Source organism: Notothenia rossii (genome assembly GCF_949606895.1).
Source record: "Notothenia rossii genome assembly, chromosome: 4".
NCBI classification, from domain to species: domain Eukaryota; kingdom Metazoa; phylum Chordata; class Actinopteri; order Perciformes; family Nototheniidae; genus Notothenia; species Notothenia rossii.
The window spans coordinates 18882293-18899784 of record NC_136902.1 but is presented as its reverse complement, the minus strand read 5'-3'; the positions used below and the strand labels follow the sequence as shown (position 1 = coordinate 18899784).

Below are 17492 nucleotides of genomic sequence, written 5' to 3'. Positions count from 1 at the left end.
TTTTTTCAAATACATTTTGTGATAATAACCTTACCAGAAGCCTGAAAATTAAAAGTATATTTGTGAAACCAGAGACTGCTCAGCATTAATTGCATATAATAAAAAAAGACTTGAAATGTGAAACAAAGCATGACCTGTCAGGATTGTTCCAGTACCAAAGGAGTGCTCATTTCTATATTTAATCTATAATACAATGAAATATTGGCACTATTAGTAATATTAATCCCCAAAGATTCAGTATAAACTGCTGGAATATTGCTGGATATTATATAAATGTGATCATATTTATATTATACATATCTAGTCAGTTGTTGAGGGTGTCTTTATATCAATCTTATTTTCGAGTTAAAGTTCTACAATTTATTTCATATATTCTGTTCACTTCATAGAATTAACTGATGAATGGGAATAATATTATTCCTCTGTAGGTCGTACATTTATTTCAGTCATTTCATTGTGAATTCTTCCAAGCAAAGTCAAATGAAACTGCAGTTTAAAAAGTTTAACTTCCCATAATAAATGTCAACTTGCAAGGAAGAATATTACCTTGATACACCCACGACAATGTTTTGCTCTCTTTCCACTTTCACGCTGACTGCTGCTAGAATCAATTTGAGACTGGGAATGTATGGAGTTGAATAGGGAAGCAGCAGTCCGCTTTGTGCGTGCTGCTAAGCATGAAAAATGTTTTCCACTACTCCAATGGAATCCAACTGAATGCAGGCAACTACAGATATACTGTGGACTATTAATCAGTTCCATGTGAACAGATTAGACCTGCTCTTAATGCTATTATGTTTTCCTTGCAAAGTAAATTATGGCAGTATGAAAAAAAAGCGGAGGGGAGACTCTAGAGAGGCTGCCTTTGCTTTACACATGTGAATTATTTATTTATTTATTTCAAGCATAGATATGTCCTCCTTCTATCATCGATGATGTCAGCCTCAGCCCCTGAAGAGAGCTTGTGTGTGTTTGTGTGTGTGTGTGTGTGTGTGTGTGTGTGTGTGTGTTTGTGTGTTTGTGTGTGTGTGTGTGTGTGTGTGTGTGTGTGTGTGTGTGTGTGAGTGTGTGTGTGTGTGTGTGTGTGTGTGTGTGTGTGTGTGTGTGTGTGTGTGTGTGTGTGTGTGTGTGTGTGTGTGGCACACCATGATGGCAAAGCCTGGAGGACGTTGAAAGATGGTGGTCATTAGAAAGTGCAGGGATTTGGCACAAACTCTGAGGGGCAATGGTGCATGCCCAACAGATGCATTGCACCCTGGAACAAACTTCTGAACGTCGCTACCAGCTTTGCCATAAGGGTGTGTGTGTGTGTGTGTGTGTGTGTGTGTGTGTGTGTGTGTGTGTGTGTGTGTGTGTGTGTGTGTGTGTGTGTGTGTGTGTGTGTATGTGTGTGTGCGTGTGTGTGTGTGTGTGTGTGTGTGTGTGTGTGTGTGTGTGTGTGTGTGTTTTTGTGTGTGTGCCTGTGGCCTAGCATTACTATACTTGTGGGGACCTAAATCTGTTTACACAGTCACGTGTGGGGACTGGCTTCCCTTATGGGGACAAATTGTAGGTCCCCATGAGGGGAATCATTTGTTTTAGGGTGAAGACTTGGTTAGGTTTAGGATTAGGGTTAGGGTAAGGTTAAGGTTAAGGGTTAGGGTTAGGCATGTGTTGGTTATGGTTAAGGTTAGGATAAGTCTCCAGGAAATGCATGTAAGTCAATGTAATGTCCCCTGAAGTGATTTATACATGGTATGTGTATGTGTGTGTGTGTGTGTGTGTGTGTGTGTGTGTGTGTGTGTGTGTGTGTGTGTGTGTGTGTGTGTGTGTGTGTGTGTGTGTGTGTGTGTGTGTGTGTGTGTGTGTGTGCGTGCCTGTGGCCTAGCATTACTATACTTGTGGGGACCTAAATCTGTTTACACAGTCACGTGTGGGGACTGGCTTCCCTTATGGGGACAAATTGGAGGTCCCCATGAGGGGAATCATTAATTTTAGGGTGAAGACTTGGTTAGGTTTAGGATTAGGGTTAGGGTAAGGTTAAGGTTAGGATAAGTCTCCAGGAAATGCATGTAAGGCAATGTAATGTCCCCTGAAGTGATTTATACATGGTATGTGTGTGTGTGTGTGTGTGTGTGTGTGTGTGTGTGTGTGTGTGTGTGTGTGTGTGTGTGTGTGTGTGTGTGTGTGTGTGTGTGTGTGTGTGGGTGTGTGGGTGTGTGTGTGCATGCACAGCTGTTATTCCACTGTTCCTCTCAATAGCCCTCAGGCAGCCTTTAAACACTCTATCACTCAGGAGCTGCATGCAGTTGGGTGAATTCTGTGGAGAAGTGAAAGAGGTGAGGTGTGTAAGTGGTTTCAATTATATTGAAAAAATAGAGCAACATGGCTTGTATGGGGTCAAATATCGGTAGAAAGATTTGAACTGGTTTATTTTTAAGGTAAAAAAAAAAGTTAGTAATAGTAGTCTTTCTGTAATACTGCCAACCAAAAACCAACAATTCTTCCAAACAAAATACATAACCTCCTTTGAGGCGGTCATGTAAACCAAAACGGTCAGACATGCTGCAGCTGAATTTAATTGATTTGCCTTTCACATTGGAGCTCTTGATCATATTTTGAAATGATAGGTGGCAGTTTATGTTGGATGGTTTGTCAAATGTTTGTGTGTGTTTACAGATCATACTAGTGCATGTAGTATTTCATATTTGTTATGGAGTATAGTTACATTAAATAATAATACATGACATGTTGTTCATTCAAAAGTCTGTGGGTCTGACAGACACTCCACGTAATTGTTCCAGACAGTAATATCCCGACAACCGTTGGAGGACATTTTGTGATCCCTAGAGGAACATGGCTGCTGAGTTTGGTTATCCCCTTATTTTCTCATAATGCCACAAGGCCTTTTAATGCTGAGGCTAAATACAGCTTTATTATTGAATTTGGACAATAAGTGTTTGGTTAACTTAATTTGATAAGCACAGACCATCATTACCGGACAGGTTATCAAATTCCCCTGAGATTATGATGTCTTGTTTATTGAGTACTCCATTCTAACTTCCAGATTTTAGTTGTAAGTGAAACTATTTTCTTTTTTCAACAGTCAATTGTGATTGTAGCTCTTCCGATGAAAACACATTTACAGCTGCTGTCACTGCTGTCAACCCAGTGAAGAATAGGGAACCAGCATGTAACACTGATGATAAAGAAGGGCTTGTAGGATCATTATTTAGCTGTTGTTATCTGTCTAGAGTTAACAGAGCGTTAATCAATCAAAAGAGAAAGAGATCGGGTATTTGGAACATTGTTATTAAATCTGACACAAGGCAGGATCCAGTTATCTTTCATCAAATTTCATCCATTTAATTTAGTTGCTTTTGATATTTCAGATTATTTGTCTGGCAAGCAAAATTACGCATGGAATTCTGTTAGTTATTTTTTTTTACTGCATGTGGCCAAGTGAGTATGTTCCACAGGTGCTTTATGTTGCCTTCAGCTGTGACTCAGCAGGGCAGAAAGGATACTTTGTTTAATAGGGGAAGAAAAATGAGAGCAGGGTGGCTAATGTTAGTCATACAACTATTTGGTTTCTGCTCATTCTTTTTATGCCTTTGACTGCGAGTCTGACGGCATGGTATATGTCCACAGCCCGGTGACAGACCACAATGCAACTTTTCCCAGACACCTTATGGCACAGTCTATTTCCTCTCAGGACCGGCCCTCTTCTCCCCGTATGATTGAGTGGTCTGTCAAAGCTGTGCGTGCGTGCATGTGTTCTCACAAACCTCCCCATTCATTCACAGTGCATTGATCTCACTTTGAGACATCTCCCCATTATGATCAATATTATATTCATCCCCACTGATAGATTGCATTATGGTGAATGGAGCAGCGATGATAGTGTGGCCAGTCAGACAGGAAGAGTTTATGATCCCATGAGTTTTATTTGTGTTCAAAGATGACTTGTTTTATGTCTGTGTGATTAGCATTCACAGCAAGTGTTTGATTTACATTGTGTGTATGTGTGTGTGTGTGTACAATCCGTGGGAAGTGTCTCTGTGCCACCAGATACGGGACTCAGACCAACATGCTTTTGAGGCAGGGAGGACAAGCGTGAAATTAATTGTTCCACTTCATCTCCGGCCAGCGCTGTTCTTTTAAAAGGAACAATTTGTCGGCTAGCATACAAGTCAGTGTATGAAAGGAGGAGGGCACAGCAGCGATTTGGAGTTCCTGCGAGATCCTGTGATCCAGTGGTGATTTTCTGCTGTGGATATGGGGTGGCACTTCTGTCCCCTTCTCAAACAGACTTAGAGTGTCTGGAGTGGATGCAGCGTCAGTCAAAGTGCAATTGTTCCAGACAGTTTCTCAACCCAGCTCTCTGGGTTCTTTTTCTCATTTCTGCAAAGAGACTTCAGTTCACAGTAGTAGCCCAGTGACACTATGGCAGAAAGCTGAATGAAATTGAACCATGTGAGGCCTCTTCTCTTTTTTCTGTCCTCACCTCCTCTCCCTTTGTCTCTCCACCCCTTGCTACCCCCTGCCTCCCTGATCTATGTTGGCTGTAATTGCAAACATGGCTTTGGGGAATCAGCTGTGCTTTGATGAAATGATGACACTGCAAGACGTTTGTTGTCCTTATTGGGAGAAAATATGTTATTACACTATTGGCACAACATTGTAGCTTGCCTTGATGGACACAAAGGCACATGAAAGCATTCACACACAGAAAAAGCTCTTCATAGAGGTATTTCTCCCAGTAATGGCTTTCTGTACTAAATTATTTAGCGTTGTATCTGTCTGACCTTAAAACCTGTTGTATTTTGTAAAAATATATAATATTTTCCACATGTTGGGAATATAAAACTGATACATAGATTAGCCTGCAATTATTTTAGTCGTATTAATGTTTAGATAAGATCAACATATGATATGTTACCAATAGCACAATCCAGAGACAGCCATACAGAATGCCAGTGTTATTATACAGTGTATGTTGGGTTATTAATACTAATGGATGATCTAGATGGGTCATTTTAACCACTTACTAATTTAGTTTTCTTCGAAATAAAATCTTATTCGGCAAGTTACCTCAAGCACATATATTGGATCTTACTGCTGATGACAAATATTGCTTAGAATAATTTAAATTGTATTTGCACATTTTGTGATCTGCAGCTGCAATACTTTTTACAAAATTGCATTCAATATTCATACAAATTTGTAAGATGCATATTAAAATACTTTTCAAATAGGAGTATTGTTACAATTATACGTAGTCCCTGTTACTCTCCTTTCTTTCCAGTCTCTCCTTTTTTCACGTTTTCTTTTCTTTGTTTTTGGTGATCATTATATATCTTGAAGAAAAACAGAGACATTTTGAATAAAAATATTGCCACTAGAAATGTTCTTGTGTGTTCCTCATGTTTGCTTATTACAGAGGCCGCAGTACATCAGAGGGTCTGTTAAGTGGACTCTTTGGTCTCTGTGTCCCTGTGTAGTATCTCCTTGTTTCCTCCAGTGCATGTACACACACGTACACACACGTACACACACACACACACACACACACACACACACACACACACACACACACACACACACACACACACACACACACACACACACACACACACACACACACACACACACACACACACACACACACACACACACACACACACACACACATACACACACACACACACACACACACACACACACACACACACACATACACACATTCAGAGGCTTTTCTGGGCTGTGTCTCTTTCATTCATCAAACCAGACTCATCCACTCGTAAGCAGACAGAAGCAAACAAAACAGACAGGGCTGCATTTTGTGAATGGAAACCAATAACACAGCTTGAATGAGACTGCTTGGCAAATGCTTCTGCCTCTCCCTTTCTGCTGTGAATGTCTAATTTCATTTTGTAAGCCTGAGAGACAGGAAACATCTGAGCAACAATAAAATAAACAACACTGTTTATTTGCATTTGGAAGTTCAATTTCCTCATTCATTAATTCATTATTCAAAAATCTTATGCCTGTGTTTAAACTTAACAGTTGTAGTGCAAACACATTTTCTTCTGTCAGTTCATGGTTACAATCGTGTGTGTTTGCGTGTGTGAGAGAGAGAGAAGGGGGGGGGGTGCTGTCTCAGGAAGGCAGTGAGATTGTGTGAGAGTTGGCCAAGTTAAAGTGGGCTCTGGTGACGCGTAAAATGAGCTGGGATTTGGGGGCTTGTGGTTCAGTCTTGGTGTGAAATGAAGTTTTTCCCCTTCATTAATCACATTATCAAACCCCAAGGAAATGACATACACAGAAACAAACACATACATTATTATGTCATGGTCAAGTCTATACTCCACGGTAATAAATAACAAACACTTACACACACAGAAAAACAGTGTTCTCCTCTCCTGCCCTCTACTCCTGCACCTATTCTAGACATATTGTATTATTTATTGAGTTTTGTGTGCACGTGTGTACATGCAGGCTTGCACTTGTCTCTGTTTCTGTGCACTAAAGTGTAGCCTGGATAAGGGGATTTTAGTCTCTGATGGTTGTCCCACAGTCAGAGCACACTGTGTAGGAGAGAGATTAGCAGCATCAGCTCATTCATGTGATGCGGCACAGCAGAGGGGTGAAAGAGGGATTGAGTTACAACAGACCAACACTGGTTGTCTCAGTCTATAGTTGAAAATACATTTTATAATGGATACATAGCATCAGCAGCCTGATCTAAATATTTTCTAGAGAAATACATTTGTGACTGCAGGCTCTCGTTTGATTCATGGGTAGACTGTTATTTTGGCTTAGTAGTGCACAGGGCAGCTTCAAGGTGTGACTCTGTACTGTATGCAACACCCATTTTAAGCTTGAGTTAGTCACTTAGTGTGGTTTATGACATTGTTAGCTAATAAAAAGTTATCCACCTAAAATGTGGAATTGTCAAAGCATGTTGACGCCTCATGGACTCAAATATAAAGTATTGAGTGGAACTGAATACAATTTCATATGTGGTTAACACAGTGGACAAAGATTATATTAAAAAGCCAAAAACAACATTGTTGGCTTTGCAGGCGATTCTTTCTGGTTACTTCTTTTCAATGTCATGTTTTAGATGTTTGTAAAGATCACACATGCAAGTTCATTTCTAAAGCTGAATGCACGAGTATATTGAGTATATTGTAGGCTCGCTAATCTCCATGCTGAAATGAGTATGTGTATGACTAAACCAGGCCAGTATCCAGGTGTACAAGCCAGCAATAGAACATTCCTTCATTCCTTGGGAAAAAGAGAATATTTTTGTGCTCACCAGCAAGTGAGGCCAAACATACAATTCCTGTGAGACTATATGACTGCTCAGCAGGAGATGAGCAGCTAAACTAGGGGACATGAACAGGTGCTCCTGTGTTACTGTACATCCCAATATAAGTCACCGTCCCTGAAACAGAAAGTCCCAGGACTTGTGAGGTGCTTCTCAGGTAACAAAGACCACATTTATTATGAAAAACATTTTGAAAGTGTATCAAACCAATTTCATAATTCAATATTATATTATAATAAGACTTTAAGATGCCAATGAAGTCTGTTTTAAAAGCTGCCCCGTCTCCTGAGAAATGGTGTGTCTGGATGTATGTCAGTTGGCTATACTGTGATGTTGATATGATGTGAAGAGGATAGCTTCTGGCTAATTAGGCCAGTTCTTCTCTGGTCTGCCTGGCTGAACATAGCAATGCAGACAGCCTGTGGTCAGCTGGACCCTCTAACCCTCTCACTGACCAGACCAACATGAGCGCAAACACATTATCACTTCCACTCAGGCCTTAGGCACTCTGTGCTTTCCTTTTACCTTGGTGAAGTGTAATGTCAAGTTTGGGACAGTTTCATGGACAAGGATTTAGTGGAGCTGTAGACAAAAGAGATTTCAAGAAATTATTTGGGGACTCATAGAGGGAATTGTCAGCTCTAACAGCCCACTACTGCCAGCCAGGGACCAGGATTGGATTTAAACCTGGATGTTCTGTTCCTCTTACACACACACACATTATCGCTCTGATTTTGATACGGTTACGGTTGCTGTGATTTGGCTTCTGAGTCATCAGCCAGTCACTTTGATTAGCCACAGAAGATGTAACTAAAGGTTTTTAGATTATATGTCAACATTGAGGTTGGGGTTGTTGTTACGTAAAACAGCTCTTAAGAAAAACCTGTATCTAAGAGGGTATTAAATCAACATGCTTTTAGGTGGATCTTTCCATTGCTTTGTGGGATTTCTTATCTTCTTTATCTCCTTATCTCTTGTTTCTGATCCAATCCTTCACCATATGTGAAGCAGAAGCATTTTTGGATGGCTACACCAGACCTTTTGAAGACAATTCTGACACTCTAAACTGTGACATGCAAATGAAATTGGCAGCATCGGCAGCACTTCGGCAGCATTTCATAGGCACGCAGATTTTTCAGTGTTATGGTTGTGAAAGAGTGTTGATACTATGAAATGGAGATAAAGATGAAACAGTGAGTGTTTCCCTTGATGAATCTGATTGTATTCAACCATGGCATCTTACAGTAGCTCTTTGCCGTTCCCGTACCTCTTTGCTCTACCTTTCGTTAAACTTCTCCTCCCTCCCAAACTCCATTATACTGTAAGTTGGACAAAAAATACCTTGAGGAATCCGACCCTCCTTTCTCTAATCGCTATAATTGCTATCAAAAAATCCCTCTCACCTGAGCTCTTATTTTTATTCTATATTAAACCAAATGCAAATGTGGTGATTTTAACCTTATTCCCTCTACTTGTGCCCACATACAGCTCTTCAAATACATATAGCATTCCACACTGCCCTCTGCCCTCCCATTTCAATATCACCCTTCTTCATCCTACCTATCTTTGCATCTCTTGAATCTTTTTACACCCACAGTGTTTGCCCTACCCTTGTTTTTCTCTGTCCTTCTGTTACCTTTTTCATGTGTTTGTCTGTCTGGCTTGGTCTGTCCCAATCAATAAATGTATCCATAGTTCTAACAAGAGAACACATTAATTGTCCTTTTCAGTGTCCTTTTTGCCCAAGAGACTGACTTGTCTCAGGCGTCTTTAACTTAAGTCACTTTACATTTTTCTCAGCTTCTCTGCTCTCACTTCTCACCTTAAACTACAAGTAAAGAAATCACCCTCATCTAAACTTTTGGTATGAGGCAGAACAATATTTCCTTTCCTGCATGGTGATGTCCTGCAGTTTAGATGATTACCTCAATCCGAAAGCTTTTGCCTGAGAGTCTGTCGCTGTCCCCATTCCTCATCCTCCCGTGATTCCTCTCCCCTCGCCATGCACCTCATATGTGTTGCTGTATAAGAACAGCTCAGAGCATGCGTCTTAGCAGGTTGGCATAACATTAGAGGGGGCATGCTATTTGATATGGCGGTAATCTCCCGTTAAATCCCCCAAGAGTGAAACACAGCCGCCCGCAGCTTTGCAGAGATTTCAAAAATGGTTTTCTTCTTTTTTTTCTTCTGCACAAGTAAACCACCTCACTGAGAACAGCTTTGCATATATATATGTGTGTGTGTGGCATGTATGGGTGTGGAATTAGCGAGACTTAATGTCACTGTCCCCAGTAATGCACTGGTTGAGCTAAGCACTCTAGTATTCGTTCATTGCAGAATAATGTGATTTAGTGTAGGGCACATACTGAAGGCAGCGGCGTGTCATCGATGCTTAATGTGTGGTTGGTAAAACCTGAAGGTGGCTGATAATTTTCTTGGCTGGTTTCGTTTATATGTACATTAGTTTGGGGAAGCAACTCCTCCTCAGCTATATTCCACTTTTGAGCCACGAGTAATGCATTTCTTGGTTTTACTCTGTATACACTACTCCTTTTATGCACTGTTTTAACGTTTCTCCAAGGTTTTTCCCTGTCAAACTCTTTTTGTCGTAAAGTTTTAGCAATCATTATCATACAGTCATGCTGTAAAGAGCCTTATTAGACCCCCAGCTTCACCCTTTTATAAAATAAACCAACCAAAAATATTGCTTATGTTTCATGTTATGTTTAAGAGTAATGAGATTGATTAAATAAATGTAGGATTGAGATGAGATACAAAAAAACACACAAACAGGAGATAATATACTGATCGTTTTTTATGAGCTCACACTGGGATGTCCATGCTATAAGCTCACCTTTGTGTATTGGAATGAAAAACAAATTGTTAAGTGTGTTGATGCATTGGTACTTATAACCTGATAACATGAATGTGTGTTTTCCTTTCAGAAATACAAGGAGTTTGAGCGGGCCGTACGGGTGGACGAGATTGATGGGCTGCGGCTGGTGAAGAGGCTGGCAGACGACATGGAGGAGATGTTTCACAAGAAAGCCGAGGCAATGAAGGTATTTATCTACCTGAATAGTCATCCATCATCAGACTACTGCTTAAGATTCCTTAGAATTCAGCAAAAATATTTCTAATTCAAATCCTTTCCCATAAAAGCACAGAGAAAGGTCAACATGTCCTTGAAAATATTTACTTAATTGTATTCCGAACCATCTCCATTTGACATCTACTTCAGTACACAAACATTAAAATAACCACATAAATACAACTCAAAGTAAGTATAGAGATGTTAGGTTGTATAAGTAAATATATTCCCAGAGACGCTGAGAGTGCAAAAGTAACTCGACTGAACTCGGTGAAATGACTTGGTAAAGCATTTATTTCACTCTGCTGACCCTCGTCTGAAGAAGTGCTGTAGTGTCACATTGCCGCAGTGAAATCAGACACCTCTTGCGTTTTCTGTGTGTATGTGAGAGAGAGATATGTGAAAGAACTGGTGCTGTGGAAGAGGTGACAGACAGAGAGAGGCTGTGAGCTACCAATCAGTGTCTGTGTCACTGTATTGATCTGCTCTGACCAAACATCAGTATCTAAGAGGCCACTTGAAGACCAAACTCTAAACTAAAGCTAAAAACTTCTGTAAAATAATGTTTTTATTGTTTACTTTTTAATCCACTTTATTTATTTGATAGTTGCAGTCAACAAATACCTTAAAGATTAATATTTTACAAGCAGACATATGATCTGCTTATCAAATATGCATTTATATCAAATGTAAGTATAATTTAATTGTAATTGAACTGCCAACACATAATGCATCCATCAAATATTTAAATCCAATAATTATGTGAAAAAAATTACCATGAAAGAAACCACTCTACATAATGAGTACCTAAACCATGATTTATACTCTTCATACTTATTTGTACTTTAACTTCAGATTAGGGAAGCCCTACTTTCATTAATTTTTTTGTATTAATTTAGCGTGTTATCTTAAAAGATCACAATGTTTTATCCACCAAGGTTGTCAGTGTGCTTGAACACACTTTAGTTTGAACATGTTTGCATGTGTGTGTGTGTGTGTGTGTGTGGGCCAGGTGCAGGTAGGGATGTGTCCACGGTGCTCTGCCTTTCTGGCCTCAGCTTGGGCTCCAGGTGATAGATCTTATCAGGACAACATGGTGATGTTAACAGAAATTGGATTTTTTCTCTGAGAGTCTGGTCTAAGGATACCATCTGAGGGAGGAGAGAGAGAGGGGCATAGAAAGTGACAAACCATTTCCTTGCTTTAATTTTATTTATGCTAGTGTTATTATCTCTTGTGTATCGTGCCTCTGACCACTGAGATTACAGGACCATAGTTGTTGCAGTCTCATGATAACATTCCCCTTAAAAGCGTTCACTTCCTCCCGTCCACATATACTGTACAAAAGTCGTCACTGAGCACATATAGAAGCCTGGCATTTCAAGAATATTTATCCCATTCTAATACTATTATATAGAGATTAGATATATTCAATCGCACGACACTTTTTTGTGTTTGCCATCTCGTCATGACTGTGATCAATCCCCGGAGATATGAGGACTCAGTTGGCTAATTGCTTCTATAAAGCTACTTCCCCAAGAAGCCTGATCATTGTACATATCTGAGGGGTAGTGTGTGTGTATGTGAAGTAAAGGTTATGGAGGTTACTGAGAAGATAAGATGGTACACTGGTCACAGAGTTGATGGAATTAGGCTTGAGTAAAGACAAATGAAAGCTGTGGGAGGAACAGGAGGAATCAGAATCAGAAACAGGTTTATTACCAGGTAGGTTTACATGTACGAGGCATTTGACTTGGTGTCATGGTGCATAAAAACAAGAATTAAAAACACAGGTAGAGAACTAGAATGATATTTAAAATAATACAACATATATAGTAAAATATAACAATATTTACATTGCAATGGAATGAAATAGAAAAATAAAATATGGAATACAAATCAGCTGTAACACAAAATAATGTTGTACATTGTGTTTACTGTAAGAAGAAAAATGTCAAAGTCAAAAAGAGGCTCCATGCCGAGATCTGTGGAGAATTGAACCCCCTGGTCCTCTGCTTTCATGAGTCCACTTCCTCCAACTTTCTCTTCCTCAAGGCTGACAGTTGACCTTGTGATGAATTGTCACTCGAGAACATAGGCGAACAAAGTGTCCATGAGTCATTTTCCATCTTTCTCTTCATCATTCTTCAATTTATCTCTGCTTTTATTTCCCAAACTCTCATCCATCTATCTTAGTGTGCGCGGTCTCGCTGCTCTCCTTAAGCACCCTTTGCTCCTTTGTCTGTCTCCCTTCTCTGCTCCGCCTCTTCTGATCTCTCTCCTTTTGCCAAAGTATATGTTGCGCTTCAGCGATTCAATTTCCGTTCAGGCGCTCTCCCCTGTCCGTCAACGTGGTTTTATCTCTCCGTCGATTCCACCTTTTTATCGCGTGACACCACCTGCTGAGAGACAGCAGCCTTTGCTGTAAAAAGGTTCACCTGTTTATGTATGTGTGCATAGTAGTTGATGTGTTTAAAAAAAATATCTAAATGTTTAGGTGAGAGACGTTTTGTGCTTTAATTCCTGTGTTTAGCTTCTCATCTGAAGAGAGAAAAAGGATATGGCCGAAAAACATTTTATATGATGAATTGATTAGCCAATGAAACAATGTTTTAAAGTAAACATGTACATTCAACGGGCATTGTGTGTGTGTCCTTGTTAGTAGCTTTAATCGACATGTTTGTGTATTAAAGTGTTTATTCCTGGGCTCAGCAAACATCTCAGCTCGCCATTGTTACTCTTTTGATTACTATAACCTTTATCAGTTCCTGAGATGTTGGTATTTTATCATTTTCTGGCAGACATCAGTTCCTCTCCTCTCCTCTTTCAATCTCTCCTCCAAAAAGCTTGTCTTCAGGCTGGAAATTGTGGAAACGGCAGACGTTTAAAAGAAATAGTGAACATGTTGTTATCGAAGTTGAAAGGCATGAAGCTATTGTAATGTCCTCTTTGAAGTCAAGCACGCCTGTGTTTCATGTGACAAATGCACTTCAAAGCAGAGTGGATGCCTTGCTGCTAGGGCTGTTTCTCCTGTAATGGCATTCGGCCTCTGCATGCTTTGTACCTGCTGATATCATTTACCTGTGGCAGCTACGCCTCTGTAGGCCTCAACATGATTACCAGTGTAGTACAGGGGAAGTCTGCATGGGTGTATGTTAGAAATAAAAGGCACACAAAGGACTTTAAATGGAATTTCTCTGCCGGCAAAACCTTCTATGAAATGTAATTTTCATTTGCTGACATATACAAGGAATTTTAAACATAAATTCAGCATTTCAGCAATGCTGATTAGTTAAGACTTGGGTCTTATTTAAGCTTTTTCTTCTTTTCTGGTAATGGTAATATTGCAGTTTTCTTTCCGAGTACGTGACAAAGGTTATTGACCAAGTAATTTTTCTTTGTGACATTATGACTATTTTGTTGAACAGAACAACCTTGATGTTACTCCAAATACACGTTTTGATTCCTTTGTCATTTATACAATATATAAGAGCTGAACTTGCTGATCAAGGAATTGTCCACGTTTGTCGGTAGTTCTGATCAGGATTATAACGGTGTGGTTTAGCTCTGCAGTCTTGTCCTCCTCCGTGACATACCACACTGTCACACTGAGCTGACAGGACGGCTACCCTCATTTCCCTAGCTGTCCTCAGTCTCATATTATTGCCACGTGCGTGTGTGTGTGTGTGTGTGTGTGTGTGTGTGTGTGTGTGTGTGTGTGTGTGTGTGTGTGTGTGTGTGTGTGTGTGTGTGTGTGTGTGTGTGTGTGTGTGTGTGTGTGTGTGTGTGTGTGTGTGTGTGTGTGTGTGTGTGTGTGTGTGTGTGTGTGTGAGGGTCTGTTAAGACTGATGGCTACTAATGAAGAGGCTTCGTGACATGTACTGGCTGCCTCTGCCTTGTCGCTGGTTGTATTCCTGTCACCAAGAAGTAAGAGAGATGAGATTGTTTTCTACAGTGATGAAATGGGGGATGATGAAAGCAAGATGAGGAAAGGTAAATATAAAAAAAGAGATAAAAAGTTCAGTCGAGGCATGAAATAAAAGTGTGGGTTAAGCACTTCATACTCCCTTTATATTCACTTTGGGTCAGCAGAACTGCTGAGAACCTGTCAAGTATTGATTATTGGGACTTGATATATCAAAGCACACTACCCCCCCTCTCTCAGTCTTTCCCTTTGTATCCATCTTTCCACTATGTTTTGACTACTTGGCTTGTACCCAATCTCAATGTGCAAAACAGAGGAGGTAAAGTGTGACAGAGCACTTTTCCATTTTGTTGATGCTGCAACTCTTCTCTGGCTGGTTTGACAATATTAATTGCTGTCCCCAGTGTTATTGATGGGCTGACCTGATCCAATCCTGCTCAACACAGCTCAGGCCTCCACGGATCAGGCCCCTGGCAGAACCAAGACCCACAGGACATGCCCTGATTCAGTAGGCCAAGGCTTAGTTAGCATTTCCTCTTGCAACAGAGGAACACCTATACATCTGGCCAAGCAGAAGCATGCCAAATTATTCAAGAGAAAAAGGGTAGCATATTTTATATAAATTGGGCATATATTCTAGCCATACTGTAGTTAAAGCTTCAAACATTTAGAGACATTTAGAGGTGAAAGGTGGCATGCAGGCAAAGCGGATTTATTTGGGTCGCTGAGAATTGTGCATGACATATCAACTCTGGTAAATGTTTCCCTAAAGATAGTTGTATAATAAAATAAGGAGTTAATTACAAATGCATGCTGAACCAACAGCACACAGCATCTCTGGGAATGTTTTTATGCAAGTTTATTTAGAACTGGAGTTGACTGTGGTCTTGTTCTCTGCTACCTCAGGAGAACATTCAGATTCAGGCCACTGCCTTCCCCTCCTCTTGGTGGAGGGAATTTGCAGAGGCAAGGCTTAATGCACTGCTTTAAAAAAGTCTAAGACTTCCTCTACCAGTCAATAATGCATGTGACCCACCGTCCACCCCTCCTCTGCTTCTCTGCCAGCGGTTGTTAGCATACCTCAGCTCTCTATGACAGCTTTCGCCAACTTTCACGGCTCTAGTGTTGCATTCATAATGGATAGGAATTTGTTAAGGTCAATGGCTTCATACGTCAGGATACCAAACAGCAAGTACGACACAAAAACAATAGGCCAATCACGTTGACAGCTAAATGAAGGGGATCGTTTATGAACTTTTGAAAGTGTAAACAAGCTGAAACCTTTGTCAGGAAAATCATAATCTTAGGATGTCAGATAATGAAAGGGTTAGGTACTGAGTCCAAATGTCAGAGAAATTGAATGGGCGGGCGAAAGGAGACAGGAGGAAATATAAAAAAAATAGAAACGGAAAATAGGTTTAATACAGGGGCAAGTCATCCCTTTGACTTCAACACGGAAGGATCCGGAAGAACATTGGGAAAGTGCGATTTTTTTCCCGGCTCCAAAAAGTCAGGCCAAAAGTGGTCAGAGAAAATACGATTCTGTCTCAAACAGGGACCCAAATCAGATTAAATAACTGTTTGTCAAGCAATATTACTCAGAGCTGAATTTATAAATGATCTTGTTGTTGTAATTTATTTTTAAAGGCCATCATTTTCTGTGTTTCTTCACCTCCGCCAACCTGACAGCTTAAAAGTATCATATAAAGTGCTGTCAAAGCACTGGGGGGGAGGGATGAGAACTTGTGAACTCCAAAAACACATTTTGATGCTGTGGTTTGATTAAAAGACAAAATCCACAAATGAAACGAGCCAGAGTAAATAAAATAACAAATTGAGTCTGATCCAAAGTAGACCAGTCCGATCTGGTCTAATCAGGTTTGAGCTGAGGAAACCATCAGGGATCGGTAATCAGGTAGAGAGATGCCAGACCTTTCTACTATCGCTAACAAATCTAATCCAGTTGCCCCAGCAAGTCTTGTTAGCTCTGTGTGAGGCTTTTATCCTGTCAGCTGAAGTGAAGGCTTGTGAATGTGCATGTTTGTGTAAGAGCGTGTGTTTTCAGGGAGACAACAGGGCCTGTCTCTCTGACTGTGCCAGTTTAATTATTGCTGTCATCTCATACCAAGCCCCAGTCTTGACAGAGTGACTTGAGAAAAGAAAAAGTAATTTCCTCCCTCTTTTTACTGCATCATACACTTTGGCAGGACCACCTATTGAGATAAAAGACATGGCAGGCTAATTTAAATATATGCTAGACACACAAAAACACATGCAGATAGACAGCACACACATCAGCGTACGCCCACCACAACATAACATACACACAAAGACAAACGCACCACCTGGAGTGTTCATCCTGGTGATAGGCTGGAATTGAAATTCACAGGAGTGAGTAGTACATACTTATCTCTAATCTGTTTTTCCAATTGAAAAACTCCCTGCTACTATGCAAGTTATTTTTACCCTAGAGCTTTCACTCCTGTCTTCCTGCATGGTTAGTTATACTACTCGGATAATGTGCCAGAATAGATCCTTCAAAGGTGGGAATCAAGTGCTTAAATGTTCACTAGAGATTACATTAACATGGGACGTGTGATGTAGAGGTAATGTTGTGTGATTGTTAACGCTAGGTGTTTCTCCTATGTACACATATGGTAGATTAATAGACTCAATCACAGGAGAGCTAAATGAAACATTCCATAATGAGGCGCTTTTTTCAGGCCATTGCACATCTGCATATGGATGCACACACACACATAAAATTCATTTAGATTTCATCATTCACACATTGATATACCTACTCTCACATTCAATGATTGACATTTTCAAACACGCCTGTAGGCAAAATTGGTCAAAAGGCTAATATCTTAACAGGTGCCAGCTGAGAAAAACATTTTAAACACACACCATCAACCACTCACAAATGCTGAAAAGTGTGTTTTAATCGACACTAGCTTCGCAGGCAGCGCCTGACATTTCGCTGAGAGTGTGGGGCTAAGTGTGCAGACCTTTAGAGAATGTTATTCTCTCATTCCTCTCTCATCCTCCCTTTATTCCACCATCCTTATCTGTGTTTGTTCTGAGTGCATGCTTTGTTGTGGATTTCAAGCAGATGCACCTTCCTCAGGTATTTCTGGTGCCTTTCAATGCCTGATTTA

General features: G+C 40.3%; 1 protein-coding gene across 1 annotated transcript in view; it reads left to right on the top strand.

Annotated features, from left to right (window-relative positions):
- LOC307036272 (voltage-dependent calcium channel subunit alpha-2/delta-3-like) overlaps window positions 1–17492 on the top strand; it is a 112622-nt gene that overhangs the window by 8767 nt on the left and 86363 nt on the right. Inside the window, exon 3 of the mRNA XM_079676420.1 lies at window positions 10261–10377. Within this exon, the coding sequence (XP_079532546.1) occupies window positions 10261–10377 (117 nt within the window). The remainder of the gene's footprint in view (window positions 1–10260; window positions 10378–17492) is intronic.